Raw genomic sequence first — 16,842 nt, 5'->3', positions numbered from 1 at the left:
TTTTCTGACATAAGGAGAATGGTTTAAGATGCACTACCTTGCTTCATCTAGTGTCCATATGTTTAAAAAGGGTCCTTCCTACCACTACCTGCAACTGAGAAATTCACTTCACATAATTTGCCTTGGCACTCTCCAAATTTCTACCAAAATGATTCAGGTGCTTGAGGTAAGCTGCACTGGTTGCTTTAAGTTGTCCAAATATCCTTTAAAGTATTCCATAAAATGGTTTAATACAATACTGAAAAATCTCTTTTTAATAGATGCCAGACAGCTGTAGCACATTTTACTCTCCTCTCCTGACTCTCCAGTACATTAAGGGTACGCTTGAACTGAGAAGCTAAGGCAAGAGTTACCTGTAAGTTACAACTGTATTTCTTGAATCAATTTCGATGTGGATTCAAAGCACTCCATGTGGTCAAATCCAATCAATCCATCATTTCTGAAGCCCAAGCCCCCCTAAGAGCCAGACCGCTCCCTCAATTCATTCACTCGTCCTCTCTCTGTCGAAAGTCTTATCCTAACCCTGGTCACTCAAGTCATAAAGCATCTTTATCTTCATCCTGAGGAGGGATGTGGAGTTCCGGTCACACTTAAAGGCTTTAAGTGTTGCCTCAGGCTCAGATGAAGTGAGAGAAAGAGGGAGAGAGGGACGAGAGACTCCTTAGAGGCTCCTAAAATGAGAGTCAGAAAGCTTTTCCCCCTCAATCTTGACCACAGCACACATTTTGGATGTGTGTTGTGCACAAAAAAGGCAGTATAAGGATCCACGAGTGTGTGTTCTCACCTCAGCATTTACACCTCTGAGTCCAAGAGTGCAATAGAGGGCCAAAGGCTTAAGTCTGGGGACTTGAATCTCCATAGATTACTCGATTTGAGAAAGTCGGACTCTTAAAGCAGCTGCCCGAACGTGTAAAGGGAATCTCCCAAAAGCCTTGCAGGAAAATGCAATCTCAAGTCTTATTGCTCCAGCCTCTGTCTGAATTCCAGACATACACACACATTCCACACACATCCATGTTCTTCCCACTGCTCCGATGGTTGCACACACCAGCCTGACCAGTTTATTTTTTGTGGCTAATTACAGTGTCTCCTGTTGCAGATGTGTCTGATTTTAATTCACTTTGCTGCTCCGCTGGAGTGTGAAACACTAAAGCCCTGGAGATCAATTACTGAGGGGTATTTACACTACGCAGTGGCAGAGGGGACCGGGACAGGGCTGACATACTCCAGCATGTGTTTGGTCGCTCAGCCACTGGTCTTTTCCCACTGCACTCATTACAGTGTCAATCAGCTAACAGTCAAAAACATATTGCGGAGAGACAGAATATCTAATTCAAAGTTATATCTGCTTGCCATGAAAGAAGGGAACCGTGAATAAATTAATAAATAAGGTAGACACATAAACTTTAATTTGACAAAACTCTTCAGAGACGGACAAAATCTATGTAAATAACAAGATTTAAAGTCAACATTGTTCAAGTCAAAATGGACCGTTTGTTTACATCAATACACTTTTGTGGTCTTATTGTGAATAATTCACCAGTGTAAAGATATAAGTGTAAAATAAATAAATATGTCTTGCTCTGCCTCTGAAATGACTTTCAGCTGATTTCACCAAGGCTATGTGAAAACGTATATGAACAAATAGCCAAATTTACCTTTGTTTTAGGCAACTTTAATGGTCATGCAGCCTTTGTAAAATATTGATGATTACTAGAATAAAGGTATCCAGCAAAAAAAGCAAATAATAATAGATTTTAGAAAGAAGAGTTACTACAGGGATATGCGAAGCAGCTCTGAAGAGTTAATATCGATCTTTAACCTAAGTGGGTAGAGTTAAAATTGTGCAAAAAAAGGGCCACTATTACAATTATCTACAATTATCAATTATCTATGAGTGAATTTAAGCATCACAACACTATAATGCACAATATCATGATATTTTTATTACCATTAGTATTTGTGAAAAAAAAAAAAAAAAAAAAAAAGATTTAACAGTGTTATTAAATCATTATTATTTTGTGAATGTTAGGTGTCGCAAACATACTCTAAATGCAAAAATCTAATGTAATCTAATATTACTTCACTTTTCCTAATTCATGTTCCCAGAGTTATTGTGTACATTGCTCTAAAAAGTAAAGCAATTTAAATAAAAATAAATAAGTAAATAAAAATCTAATATTGTCTGATAACAGATACGGTATACCATCCATGCCTAGTCAAATCAGTTTTCAATGAATAAAATTAAGTCCTACATTTTTCTTCTTTTTTTTTTTTTTTTGAAAACCAAGAAATTTTAAACTAAAACACTTCGCAAAAGCCATTTCAGGTTCCCTGGAAGTCTGAATATAGAAACAAATAAAGATTCCAACGACACAAGCAGACCATATCTCCATGACATAACTCTCCAGAGACAAGCTCATCACCCACCTCAGTGAGAATAAAGCTTTACATTTAGGCTGGGAGGCACCGGGAGGACAAAGTGTTTGCAACACGAGACACTTTAGAGTTTTATTTAAAAAGCAGATGGCATAGCCGAAATGAAGATGAATGGGACTGAAGCCTGGTGTGAGATGAGAACTAATTAGCCTGGCCAACAGAGGGGCTTGCTGAACTGCAGAGGCCTACATGAACATACACAAGCCCAGGGCTCCATTAGTCAGCCTAGCCTGGAATAAAACGCAGGGACAAGGGCAACAGTGCCCTGCCCTGTAGCCAGACTCCCACATGCCTTCCAATGCCTCAGAGGACCACGGGAGGGGAGGGCGCCACACTCGATATCCCAGAATGCCCTGTGTCCTTCATTACTTTTTGCTGAGAGACATATGAGGGGAGTTAATGTGAGCTGCGGCAGTCTTTCTTATGATGGATCGGGCATACGCACACATCTTTCTCTTTCTCTATTCACTCTCTTTTTTCTGCGCACAATCTAATTTGAGATAAGTCATAAGAGAACACTAGTGGGAGCGAGAGCAGACTTTATCAGTGCTCTGGGTGGGTGTGGGAGGAGATCTAGGAGTAATTGTATTCCTGTATGCTTGCAGGGACTCCTATTAAAACCAATAACTGCTAATGGGGTTACAGCTTAATTTTTTAAGTGCCTTGATAATGATTATGAAGTAACCTTTGACAAGACAGCCACATCTGTTTGTTTTATGTTGCTGATGCATAATAGAATGATCACACTACTGTACGCGACACTGGAAAACTGAAGATCTGTGAGGTGAAATAAACCTTTACCATCGATGGCACCTTTCCATTGGCACTGCTGTGAAAGCCGTCTTTTGAACCTTTATTTATTTATTTATTCTTTTTTAAGAGTATAGAGTAACATATACACATGGAAGCTTGCTACATCTTGTTTAGTTTTTCTGATTCCCACTACACATCAGCTGATGAACGCTGATCCCATTCATTACAGAAAAAACTGGATTGTTACATTAATGCCTGTCATGTCAAAAGGAACGGCTCATCAGAGCGCAACATGTTGCAATTTTGTGACTGCTATTTCAACAGACAATAATGGAAAAGCTTTCTCAGCAAAAAACATTCCCACCATTTCTGGGCGTTCAGTTTGGCTGGAAATGTGGCATTTTCAGCTCACAGCAAGTTTCTGGATGACACATTAACACCTGGCGGTAACGGCAGCTATAGCGAGTGCGTGGCATTGATTATAACCCTGCTGACTCTGACACTTACATCAACTGTCCAATCACAACCAGACATGAGCTGTAAGCAGCACGCTTGACTGAAATAAGACAGAACACAATGTACATGCAAGAAGACAGAAAATACTGATTCATGCAATGAGGAGGACACAAGAGGAATTCAGACACTCATATATGGAAACTGAAAAAATCATTTTTCTTACCTCTTTTTCACCAAGGTGGAGGTGATGGTGCACATTACATTTTGTGCATTTTCATTTTAAAAACTTGAATCAAAAATCTTTTAGCTAAACCAGAGTCAGAACTTATTTACACCTGAACGGCTACAGATGCGTCATAAAAATTTTCACTGCTACACTGTTTCGCCATGATGCACTGTTTGTTTGTGGCCAGCTTATAAAATAACAGCCAGTTAAATCATTGTTCGGCTCTCAAGGCAGTGGAGACGCACTAACACAGAATCTACAAGCTGAGCACCAACACCAACATTGTTTCAGTGGAAAAGGACTATCTGCGTTCAGAAGCAGTCTGAAGCTTTTGCTGAACCTGTATCACATTATAACACCTGTAGTGTTTATGACCAGCAGCTTAAGAAACAATTCCCTTTCAATAGGAGAAACCTTGAAAGACTGTTATGAGCCATTCAAAAAAGTAATTGGCCTGATGTGGACTTACTATTGACCATTAATGTGTTTACAAAAGCAAAAAAATCAATAGAAAAAGCGGCACATGATTGAGACAGGGCAACAGAGACATTAACCCAAACAGAAAAGACATTCAGGATACAGAGCTGGTAGATCAGGGTTAGTGAGCAGTAATAATGCATTTCATAGCGAAGAGGGGAAAAAGGAAAGCAAATAGTGGAGAGAAATGCTAATTCTCTCTTTTTTTTAACTTCAATTTTACCGTGGTTGCAGGCTCTCAGAACAGGTCTTTGTGGACTCGGATTTAGCACTTGTGTCGGTTCATCTGTGAAAATCAGGACACGGGACAAGACAGAGTGAGAGCTGCTCTCACACATAAACATACATGCTGTGTCCACAGATTAGTGTAAAATAAATAAATGAATAAAAAAATAGCTAAATAAATTTGATTTCTTGAAATGTTTAATAGGTCTTTCTGATTTTGAGTAAAACGTACGCTGTTCAAAAGTTTACAGAGACTTCATTCTTAATACTGTGTTATTTTATGAATAATACACAGGTGTGTTTCTTTTAACAATTAAACTGTCCGATGTTCTTCAAAAAAAAAAAAAAAAAAAAAGGTCTCAAGAATTCTTCATGTTTTCTTCCGAAGCATCAGTTTGCATTTTAACAATTTGTGCCTCAGTTGTCCTGTGATGGATGATGGATTTCAAAATCATACAGTCATTGTTGTAAAGAGTATGCAATACGGCTGGCCACTATACCAGTATTAATGTGATTACCGGTTATGTTGTGCCGTGATATGGATTTAGCTATAATATGGATACAGTTACATATTCAGGGAATTTACTGGATGGACAGATAAAGATATTTTCCTCCCGTGGTAATTACTGCGTCATCAGAGAGAGGGGACATTCACATTCACTGTACCTGTGAACCGAGAGAGTAAAGACTGCAGAAGCGCAACAGTGACGACGTTTATCACATGAGTGCAAACACTGATGTTCACGTTCATGATCATCCTAATAACTCACCGTTTATACATTTTAGAGCTTATGTTCTGTCTGGCGCCAAATAAGCTTGTTGCATGTGAGAATTAGATTATAATGGAAACACCACACATGGCAATATAATGAAAATTTGTGTATTAACATTAGAGTGTGGGACATCACGCACACTACCGCCGGTGGCAATAGACAACCGCGGTGGGAGCCAACTATCGTGCTGACACGGTTGTCACGGTGACCGTCACAGCCATACGCCTTACCTCTTGAAATCATGTTTTTTTTTTTTTGGTCTACTAAAATGATTTAATTTTTTTCTCTCGTATCGCGATATAATACTGTGATATGAATTTTAGCCCACTCCTATTCAAAAGATGCTGGAAAACCAAAGAATTTGTGGGAACTCTTGTGGACTACATTTAATTAAATAATTTAATACATTAATTAATTCTTAATAAAATAACATTTTGTAGACACCCCCCACAAAACTGTATATAATTTAATGGCTGAATCCTAAAGAATCTGCTGGATTGAAGACATAAGTTAGACAAGTGCATACATAATTCTGTTTAAAAGTGTGGGGTAAGCTACTTACTTAAGGAATTTTATATTAAATCACATTTTTCACGTTAACTAATTTTTTTACTATTATTTTTGCAGTCTTGGCGAGCATAAAAGACTTTAAAAACCATAGAAGAAAAAGAGTTTTTGGTCAGGCTGTACTGATATATGCCATCCATCCTCTGTCTGTAGCTGTCTGCAGTCAACAAACCTGAGCCTCTCAGCTGGGTAGGACATACAACATGAAGAGCGCAGAAGACGCACTCTAGCTTATCTCACCCCTCACTGCGCAGGAGAAAGAGACTCTCAACCGCTGGGTGCTTTAGGCTGCTACTATATATAGGGGAAAATATACAGTTATACCTCCACTCTGTCAGGACTCTAGGTCACCATAAAGGGGTATATTTTGTGTTGATAGCCAGCTTACTGTATTATTGTGCTTATCATAGAGCTATTCAACCAACAAACAAATAGACACAAAACTAGTACCGATGTGAAAAAGAAGCTGAAAAGTCAGAAATAAAAATGTTCATTAGAAGGTAATACTTGAATAAGAAAGAACGAAAGAAAACAGAACTAAAATAGAAGCGACTCAACAGATGATGAAGGATGTAATGAAGGAGTGTGAGGAGACTCACCTCGGGGTCTGGGTGCTCTTTTCCTGCGGTCTCTGAAAGCAGCTCCAGACTGCAGCGCCTCCAGCAGACAATCCATCACACCGGTCTCATCGTTCTCTACAGGAGAGAGGAAGAAGGGAGAGAAAACATTAGGATGCAGAGGGTCATTCTATAGCATCACTTAAACTGGCCTTAAGGGTCTCTGCAGGAATGCTGAGGGAAAAAAAACTAAACAAACAAACAAAAAAAAACCCCCACTAAAGCGGCCTTCTGTGGACGGTATATCACAGCGTCGATTCGGACAATTTGAGAGGCAGACAGGCTCTTAAACTCCTCTATACATCTCCTCTGCACCTCTACACAAATCCACGGGTGTTTTGTAGCGTTTGGAGGGCCGATCGTAAAAACAGCTGAGTGGTGCAGGCAGTTAACCTCAGGCCACTGGCTTTCACATAGAGAGACTCCAGAGACACAAGGAGGCCTGTGGGACCAATGGCAGGCAGGAGGAACACCACAGCGCTCACGGTCACAAACACATGCTGCTTACACAAAACTGTACACATACATCCAGTGACAGAGAATAAATCAGCTTGGCAGGAAAGTGTGCTTTTCAGCAGGTTTGGAGAAAAAGGCTTGCGTGAGAGGACCTCTGTTGTGTGTTGAACCCGTGAATGGGTGAGCGTGGGTAAGCATTACGGGCCTTGACACTGTAACCTCCAACTATTAATCTTTACACTGACACAGCAAGTGCACGCACACGCGCACAACACAAAACAAATCAAAAAGCATGTGAGCGTGTGTGCTAACGCAGCAGAAGTGCCCAGTTTTCCACCAATAGGTTGTGACACCTATCATCCGGGCTGAATTTAGAATTAAACCATTAAACTATTTACAGAATAACCTGACTGTCATGATACGATTTCATGAGTTAGTCGCATGCTAGTCTACTGTACAGTACAGCTATGCATCTAGGAGAGGGAAAAAAGCACATATACATACATAAGTATAATATAATATAATGTAATATAATATAATATATGTATATGTATGTATGTGTGTGTGTGTATATATATATATATATACAGACGTGGACAAAATTGTTGGTACCCTTTGGTCAATGAAAGAAAAACTCACAATGGTCACAGAAATAACTTTAATCTGACAAAAGTAATAATAAATAAAATTCTATAAATGTTAACCAATGAAAGTCAGACATTGTTTTTCAACCATGCTTCAACAGAATTATTAAAAAAATAAACTCATGAAACAGACCTGGACAAAAATGATGGTACCCTAACTTAATATTTTGTTGCGCAACCTTTTGAGGCAATCACTGCAATCAAACGCTTCCTGTAACTGTCAATGAGACTTCTGCACCTCTCAGCAGGTATTTTGGCCCACTCCTCATGAGCAAACTGCTCCAGTTGTGTCCGGTTTGAAGGGTGCCTTTTCCAGACTGCATGTTTCAGCTCCTTCCAAAGATGCTCAATAGGATTGAGGTCAGGGCTCATAGAAGGCCACTTTACAATAGTCCAATTTTTTCCTCTTAGCCATTCTTGGGTGTTTTTAGCGGTGTGTTTTGGGTCATTGTCCTGTTGCAAGACCCATGACCTGCGACTGAGACCAAGCTTTCTGACACTGGCTAGTACATTTCTCTCTAGAATTCCTTGATAGTCTTGAGATTTCATTGTACCCTACACAGATTCAAGACACCCTGTGCCAGACGCAGCAAAGCAGCCCCAGAACATAACAGAGCCTCCTCCATGTTTCACAGTAGGGACAGTGTTCTTTTCTTGATATGCTTCATTTTTTCGTCTGTGAACATACAGCTGATGTGCCTTGGCAAAAACTTCGATTTTTGTCTCATCTGTCCACAGGACATTCTCCCAGAAGCTTTGTGGCTTGTCAACATGTAGTTTGGCATATTCCAGTCTTGCTTTTTATGATTCGTTTTCAACAATGGTGTCCTCCTTGGTCGTCTCCCATGTAGTCCACTTTGGCTCAAACAACGACGGATGGTGCGATCTGACACTGATGTTCCTTGAGCATGAAGTTCACCTTGAATCTCTTTAGAAGTCTTTCTAGGCTCTTTTTGTTACCATTCGGATTATCCGTCTCTTAGATTTGTCATCAATTTTCCTCCAAGTGCCACGTCCAGGAGGTTGGCTACAGTCCCATGGATCTTAAACTTCTGAATAATATGTGCAACTGTAGTCACAGGAACATCTAGTTGCTTGGAGATGGTCTTATAGCCTTTGCCTTTAACATGCTTGTCTATAATTTTCTTTCTGATCTCTTGAGACAACTCTTTCCTTTGCTTCCTCTGGTCCATGTCGAGTGTGGTACACACCATATCACCAAACAACACAGTGATTACCTGGAGCCATATATATAGGCCCAATGGCTGATTACAAGGTTGTAGACACCTGTGATGCTAATTAGTGGACACACCTTGAATTAACATGTCCCTTTGGTCACATTATTTTCAGTGTTTTCTAGGGGTACCATCATTTTTGTCCATGCCTGTTTCGTGAGTTTATTTTTTTAAATAATTCTGTTGAAGCATGGTTGAAAAACAATGTCTGACTTTCATTGGTTAACATTTATAGAATTTTTATTTATTATTACTTTTGTCAGATAACAGTTATTTCTGTGACCATTGTGACTTTTTCTTTCATTGACCAAAGGGTACCAACAATTTTGTCACGTATATATATATATATATATATATATATATATATATATATATATATATATATATATATATATATATATATATATAACTTGTATGAAAGAAAAGCAGATGAATGGAAATAAGGTTTCTTCTTTTGCTACATTCATTCAACAAATCTTCCTCAATTCTATCTGTAATTCAGAGTTTACCAAAAATATAAAATGTAAAAGCAAACACACAATTATAGGGGCTTTATAAAAGAGACTGTCTAAAGCATCTTTGAGGCTGTGCCATTGTCACGGGTGTGTTGCTCTCTGTAAAAAGCCAGGCAGAGTCAGTCATACACTTGGATAATAGATAATATAGTGAGGCCATTTTCAATCAGCAGCTATTGTCTGAGAAAGAGAAGGATGGAGAAAGAGAGAGAGCGAGTGTGTGGAAGTGAGAGAGGGAAAGTGAATTGTGGGTAACCGAGGAGAAGGTATAGCTCTTTTGTACAGAGTGTTCTCAGTAGTTCAGAACGGGCAGTCGACCAACAATGAAAACTATCACCAAAGAAAAAGCACAGAACTGTTGACCTTTACTAGCCAAGCTTCAATTAGACATAAAGAGTGCGAGTCTGTGATAAAGTGTGTGTATGATAGAGCAAACACTTATCACCACACAGAAATGCAGATCCTGGCTAAATTTAATCATTTATATTTTATGACAAATAAAAAATATCCTTTTGATATTATGAAGAAAATTTTCAAAAGGATTGAAACTTAATTTCCATATACAAATATGCTTTAGGTAAATATGTATTTGCACTAACTACGTTAATAATAATATTATTTTGACAGCTAAGTCTTTTCCCTTGAGTACATACCAGCTTTGCTGCGTTTTGGGCATCAATTTATCCACTCTTCCAGGTAGATTTGCTCCAGGCTGTTAAAGTTAGTCAGATGACATCCAAACAACCCAAACCTGTCAAACAGTGCCACCTATTCTCAATTGCCAAGGCCATTATGGGACATTTTATGCTTTTGAGCGTTCATCTGGCCTTGAATCTGGGACCTTTGTTTTGTTAAAAAACATCGAAAGACTCACTTTTTGGCAGAATGAAACATGTAATTTTGAACAATTTTCCTGTATTTTGCATCAGCTATTCTTCCTTCGATTGTAACAGCATATTCTTGGCCACTGCTAAATTTGAAGTATACAAGTCACTTTGAAGCTAAAAATGGTTCTGTGTTGGTCTCATCTGACTACAAAATCTTTCCCACATTCCCCCTATGAGCAACGGTACTGTGTGTCAAGCCTTTTGGCAAACTCCAGAAGTGCTGCGACATGGTTCTTTTTGAACACTGTCCTCTTTTGTGTCACACTCCTGTATTGGCCAGTGTTGTCCAGGGCTCTTGATATGTTGTCTGGTGCACCATCAACTCCAGAACTCTGTAGCCCCTTCAAAGTGTTTGTTTGCCTCTCTGTAGCTTCCATCACAAGTCTCCTGCTTGTTTGTGCAGAAAATGTTGCGGAAGAACCTTGTCTAGACAGTGCTTGGCTGGTTTGATATAGCTTCTACCTCCTGAATAAACAATGCCACTGGGACTTCCAAAAACTGCTATTATTTGTTATGTACTCTTTTGACAATGTATGCATTTATGCATTTGTTTTACGTATGCTCTTTAGTAATTTTTTTTCACCTGTATAATTTAATTCACAGACTGAACAATGCTCCCGTAACAGTGGGAGTTTTTGATCAAGAATATGTTCAAGAGATTTTAATGATTCACAGGTAGAGACCAATTATAAAGCAATTGTGTTCTCATTAGGGCAATTGTATTCCATCTGTGTAAGCGAAGAGCTTCTACAACCCAGGTACTGAATATTTACATAAACAGGATATTTCATTTTTTTATCAGTAATAACTTGTAATAGTTACACTGTGTGCTTGTGTAAAACTGGTTCTTGCAGGTGGTTGTTAGGGTGTTACTAGGTGGTTAAAAAGATCTAGCAAATCTATTAGATACTAAAATTGACCAAGATTTTAACTTTATATATAGGCTGATAACAACACAACATTTTCTGTTATAATGGCCGTTATAACTTGACTAGTAAAGCCAATTCAAAACTAAAACAATTTTCACCAAACGATTGAAGTGAGTTTGCATATTACCAGTCAAAAGTTTTGAGCAGTACAATTTTCAATGTTTAAAGAAAAAAGTTTATTTTTAAAAAGGACAAAAATGTATTTAAGAAATCATCACCTCTGATCAATTTAAAGCATTCTTGCTAACTAAAAGCATCATTTCTAGAGTCCCCAAAATTATTTATATACTTTAAACAATAACATTTTTTCACAATGTTTCAATGAGCAGGCTTAGCGAGCAGGAGGGAGATATATATATATATATATATATATATATATATATATATATATATATATATATATATATATATATTATATATATATAATATAAATTAATAATATTAATTAGAAATGAAAAATCTTACTATACAAAACTGGTAGTGTAATATAATATTTGAGATTTGTTAAATATTATATTGATATGCCATTAATTTTTTTATTAAATGACAACACTTAAGTTGTTTTATTATTTGTATTGAGTATTCACAATTAAACACACATCACTGGCTAATAATTTGAGAGCTGACAAATAGAAGGGTGTAAGTGACATTTTAGGTGTAATGTAGATATATCTGTTAAATGAAAGCTCTTGATGAGCTTCTTCTACTGGCAAATGTATACAGTCAGCCAAAAGTATACACATTTTTGTTAACAACAATTAAAATTTGTACACAAACTACAGAATAAAATTTTTACACAAACATGGCAATTTTTTTTGACCCTTCTGTAAAGCTGTGAGCCTTTCTGGTTCTCACCCCTCGAAATATTCAATACAAGCATTACAGATAATTTAAACATCTGTAACATCAGTGAAAAACGGATTTGATACAAATATATCATAAATGACAAACGTCATTTGTCATAATTTGTTTTTGGAAAGAACAAAAAATCAAAAATGGCATGTGCGTAATACAAAACAACAACAACGAAAAAACACTTGGTCGTCCTCCATGACTCCGCTGATAGCAGCAGTGTATGAGTGAGTGGTCAGCAAATAAGTTTTTTTTTTTTTTTTTTTTTTCCACTGCCGAGCGCCAGGCCAACAGTGAGTAGTTGGCACTGAACCTGACCATGAGAAAATGAGGCGTGAATGTCAATCACTTATCTCAGTGTTCCAACACCATACTCTTCACCCACAGGAGCCTGGACTGCTGCAGATGTCACGGCAATGCTTCAGAAACCAGAGCTCTCGGATGGATGGATGGACGGACAGAGAGACATAAGTGAAAAGCCAAAGATACACCAACAGGTAACTCCGTACTACAGAAAATCCAGTTGATAAAAGAGCAGGAAGAAAACAAGAAAGGAATACTTAAGGCTGAGAGGGGAAAAATAATGGCTACTAACATGCTAATGAGTGGGGGCTTGAGGAAAGAGATGTAATCGTGTGTGTGTGTGTGTGTGTGTGTGTGAGATTCTTCGCTGCACCCACATGCACACCTACTGTTCAATCAGACTTGACTAATTGCATGCAGCCTTGAACGAACACAATTTATAACTAAGGGTCATGCTTAGAATATTTACATTTTTCTAAGAAGACCGAGAGAGGAGAGAGAGTGCGAGTCAAAGGAAAAGAGAGTAAACAAGGACTGGGACGAATGGCATTAGCATGCATCGTTTTCTCCATTTGATATGATTCTTCGTTTTTCACAAGATAGTACTAGGTAGTCAGGATGCAGGAAGGATGGCTAGACAGACAGAGAGGGTGTGATTTAAGGGAAATGGAGAAAGAGAGAGTGAACCCAAAAGAGTGATAAGTGATAGGAGGTAGCCTGCTGGGTCTCTGATGGAGGAGAGAGGGATGGAGGGTGGCTTTAATAAAGAGCTGAGTGAAGAAGAGAGAGGAGGTGTGAGAGGGAAGGATATGGTGTGATTTAGCAAAGAACGGAAAAGACGTTTGGCTTGATTGCTGTTGCCTCTCTTCTCGCTCTCCCTCTTTCATAAATACAAGAAAGAGTGAATAGAAGCACTCAAACAGCGAGAGAAAGACAGAGAGGGGGCAAATCCTTCCTCAGATAAAACCCTATATATCTGTTCGGTGAAGCATTTAAAAATCTTCAATGAATACAATGTATTAAAAATGAACAACAAGTAAATTTCAAAAGAAACATTAAGCACGTTTGTGATTAGATAATTTTATTTAATAATAATATATTATAAATTCTCTCTCTCTCTCTCTCTCTCTTCTTATATTACAGATTCTTTGCACACAAGCTGAAATATTTCTAGAGTTTTGTTGTTCTTAATTCTAATGGAAAAAATCGGAATATTTTCTCAAAGATCAATCAAAAATAGATTTACAAAACAGAAATGTTCAAGATCTCCAAGTTAGGTTTAATTACGCACACAATACTTGGTCGACGCTCCTTTTGCATGAATTACTGCTTCAGTGCAGCGTGGCATGGAGGCGATCAGCCTCTAGCACTACTGAGGTGTTACTGAAGACTAAGGTCGCTTTGATAGTGGCCTTCAGCTTGTTTGTATCGTTTGATCATATGCTACTTCTCACATGGATGATGCAATGGCAACCACAGGACAACGCGCCATCATACACCAGCTACAGGTAGAGCCAATCTGTGATTGGGGATTATTAGGAGGCCATGATTGATAAGGGCCATTGAAGTGAATGTGGCCAGGACACTGGGGTCAAACCCCTACTCTTTACGATGAGTGTGATGGGATTTTTAATGACCACGAGGAGTCAGAACCTCAGTTTAACATCTCATTTAAAAGACGGTGCTCTTTTGACAGTATAGTGCCCACGTCACTATACTGATGCGTCAGGGCCCGCATAGACCACAGGGTGAGCACCCTGGTCAGCAAACTAGTTAGTAGTAGTTTTTGCTCTGTGGGCAGGTGCTAAGTTTTGCCGCAAAATGAAGTCAGCATCTCCAAAAAGCTTGTCATCAGAAGGGAGCATGAAATACCCCTCAGCACAAATTAACGCATTTAACACACTTGACCCGCCCCAGACATTTCATACAGCTGATTGCTGACAGAGGCGTGGCATCAAGACACTGCATGATGGAGCCCAGAGAACACAGTTTTAAATGTCCCTTAACAATAAATAAAAATAATCAAGATACGCCTGTTTAAATTTTTGTCTCATGTTTACAACTTATAATTAAGCAATATCACACAAGCAAAAGGCTTAGTCGAATATCACACGAGTGCAAATGTGATAATGCTCTTATACAACAGTTTGGTAGTGTTAGTTAATATTGTGTAATGTTTTTCTATTTTAATCCATTTTGGCAACGAGAATATAAAGACAAAGCGAAACTGTTGGATTTGAAGTGCTGCTGTGTGCAGACCGACTGTATATGACATTGAAGTACCGCAAAAGCGATTCAAAAGCATAAGGGGCTGCCTGTGCTCTGTTCGTTCTCATGGTACTTTGATGTCACACACAGATCAGTCTGATGATGATCTGCTTCAACCGAACAAGTCTAATGATTCAATACACCATTCATAAAGAACCATTTACATTTCTCCTGAATGAACCTGCCAGTTGAACAAATCAAATAGATTACTTAATTTACCACAACCTACTGGCAGCTTTAAATTATTATTTAGAGTATCAATTCATTAAATAGATATTTTATTATTTCCATTGTAATAAAATTAATAAAATAATTTATTAAAAGGTATATTTCATGCACCCAAAAATGACAATTGTGTCATCATTTACTAATTATCAAGGTCCAATAGAGTATATGTAATGCATTTAATCAAACTAAATATTTCTTGCTGAAGTTAATTTTTGTAATGTCTGTTTGAAGCTTTGTGCAACAATGTATGATCTCTTGGGATCATTTTTTTTAGCCAAATTTGATGTGCGATTAATTAGAGTAATCACCCCCTCATGTAATTAACTAGATGAAAAAAAATGTATCGCTCACCAGCCCTAATAAATAAATATATATGAGTTTAGAAGATTTTAAAGAATGCCCTGATATGGTTTTAGCTTCCTCCTTCCTAAAAACCTATGAAACTGTCCTTCCATGACTTCCTCTGTGATACTGTTCCTATCGAGGCCAATGTAGTATGCTTCTGCTAAAGCCCTGCTGCTAGTAAAGTGAAAGGCCTTTGATGCATTTGCTTTTAATCACTTAATCACAATATATAAACACATGCTATTATGTGCATAGCAGGTCTTTTAAAGGCCAATTTTCAGTGCACAAATGGCAACAGACACATTCTGTCGATGTGAAGTGAACTGGCCTTAAAGCACAAGCTACACTTCAGCCCTGCTAAAACGTATGAAATGTTTCATACAGATCACAGAAATGCATTATATTTGCTGATATGAGATCACACAAATGTGTGTCAAGGAGCTGGACAGGCGTCTACAAGGGATGAGCTATAATGACAGAACAGCACAATAATTTTTGACGTACAAAGAGGTGCTCACGTCCGTTCTCTCTCGTGTTTATCTGAAGAGGGTGAAAGAGAGATGACAAATAATGAAGACCGCAATTACCTCCCCTATAATCTTACATCAACCATTTTTTTTTCTTGTTCTCATCTTTCACATCATACTTTCCTGAACAGACACAAAGAGCACATTTGCTCAGCTGTCTGTCTTATATGGCTTTGACAAAATGCCACCTGCTAATCTGATTTGTCAGGTGCATATTCTGATCATTAAACCGTAAAGGTCAAATATTTTCACTATCCTCAAAGAAAAGAAGAAACGTCAGTGAAAGATAAAAAGAGTATTGTTGGATCTCATGCATAAGCTCAGCGGGAGTTAATCTGACGCCTAGAAGGTTCAATCTATCGTATAAATCTTAAAGAAACTTATGATTTGTGAAACCAGCAGAGCGGTAATGATGGTAATACCATGAGTTTGAATTCCAGAGAACACACAAGCTGATAACATGCATACATTGAGATCACTTGGGATAAAAATAAAAGCATCTGGCTAATGTGATGCAGCCTTTGCAAACAAGTAGTTGACCTGATAAGAAACTCACAAATTATATTTTGTGTGTGTGTGTGTGTGTGTGTGTGTGAAATGACTTTCTTTCCTAGCTGTTGTGTGTTTTTCACATAAACTTGTATGAATTTGACAGTTTAAGTGCAATAAGACATGCATGAGAACTTGTAAGAGAAACCTTACTCAATAAAAGGGGGCAGAGAGCAGCAACTCATGTGCATTTAAAAATAAGAAATAAGTTTCTGCATCCACTCAAAATATGCATTTTTAAAATTCTATAATAAATGATCTGGGGGGATCATTTTGAGCTGAAACGTCACAGACACATTCTGGGGAGACCTCAGACTTGTTACATCTTGTAAAGAGGGGCTCAATCAACTTAAATCTGAGTTTGAGCTTTAGTTTCGTTTACTTGAGCTTCAGCTTTAGTATTGCGTCCAGTGAGAAATCTCATTGGTCCAAATTCCTACTCGCATAGCTTAATAATAAACGCTGTGACGGTCGAGCGGTATTTGTTTTTCATTTGGTGTGGAGAGACAAATTGCATGTAGCTGAGTGAAATTCTTCGAAGGCCTGTTAAATGCTAGTCTCTCTGTGGGGC

At 38.1% G+C, this 16,842-nt stretch overlaps 1 protein-coding gene across 4 annotated transcripts in view; it reads right to left on the bottom strand.

Annotated features, from left to right (window-relative positions):
• diaph3 (diaphanous-related formin 3) overlaps positions 1–16,842 on the bottom strand; it is a 250,472-nt gene that overhangs the window by 45,899 nt on the left and 187,731 nt on the right. For 3 of the 4 annotated variants that reach the window (XM_043251235.1, XM_043251236.1, XM_043251237.1), the window contains 2 exons: positions 6,516–6,611; positions 4,575–4,637 (listed from right to left, as the gene is read on the bottom strand). In XM_043251235.1, the coding sequence (XP_043107170.1) occupies positions 4,575–4,637; positions 6,516–6,611 (159 nt within the window). The remainder of the gene's footprint in view (positions 1–4,574; positions 4,638–6,515; positions 6,612–16,842) is intronic. The other variant, XM_043251238.1, reaches the window with a different exon arrangement.

This window comes from Puntigrus tetrazona, chromosome 11 (assembly GCF_018831695.1).
Source record: "Puntigrus tetrazona isolate hp1 chromosome 11, ASM1883169v1, whole genome shotgun sequence".
NCBI classification, from domain to species: Eukaryota; Metazoa; Chordata; class Actinopteri; order Cypriniformes; family Cyprinidae; genus Puntigrus; species Puntigrus tetrazona.
The sequence above is the reverse complement of the archived record's forward strand: the minus strand, read 5'-3'. Positions and strand labels throughout refer to the sequence as shown.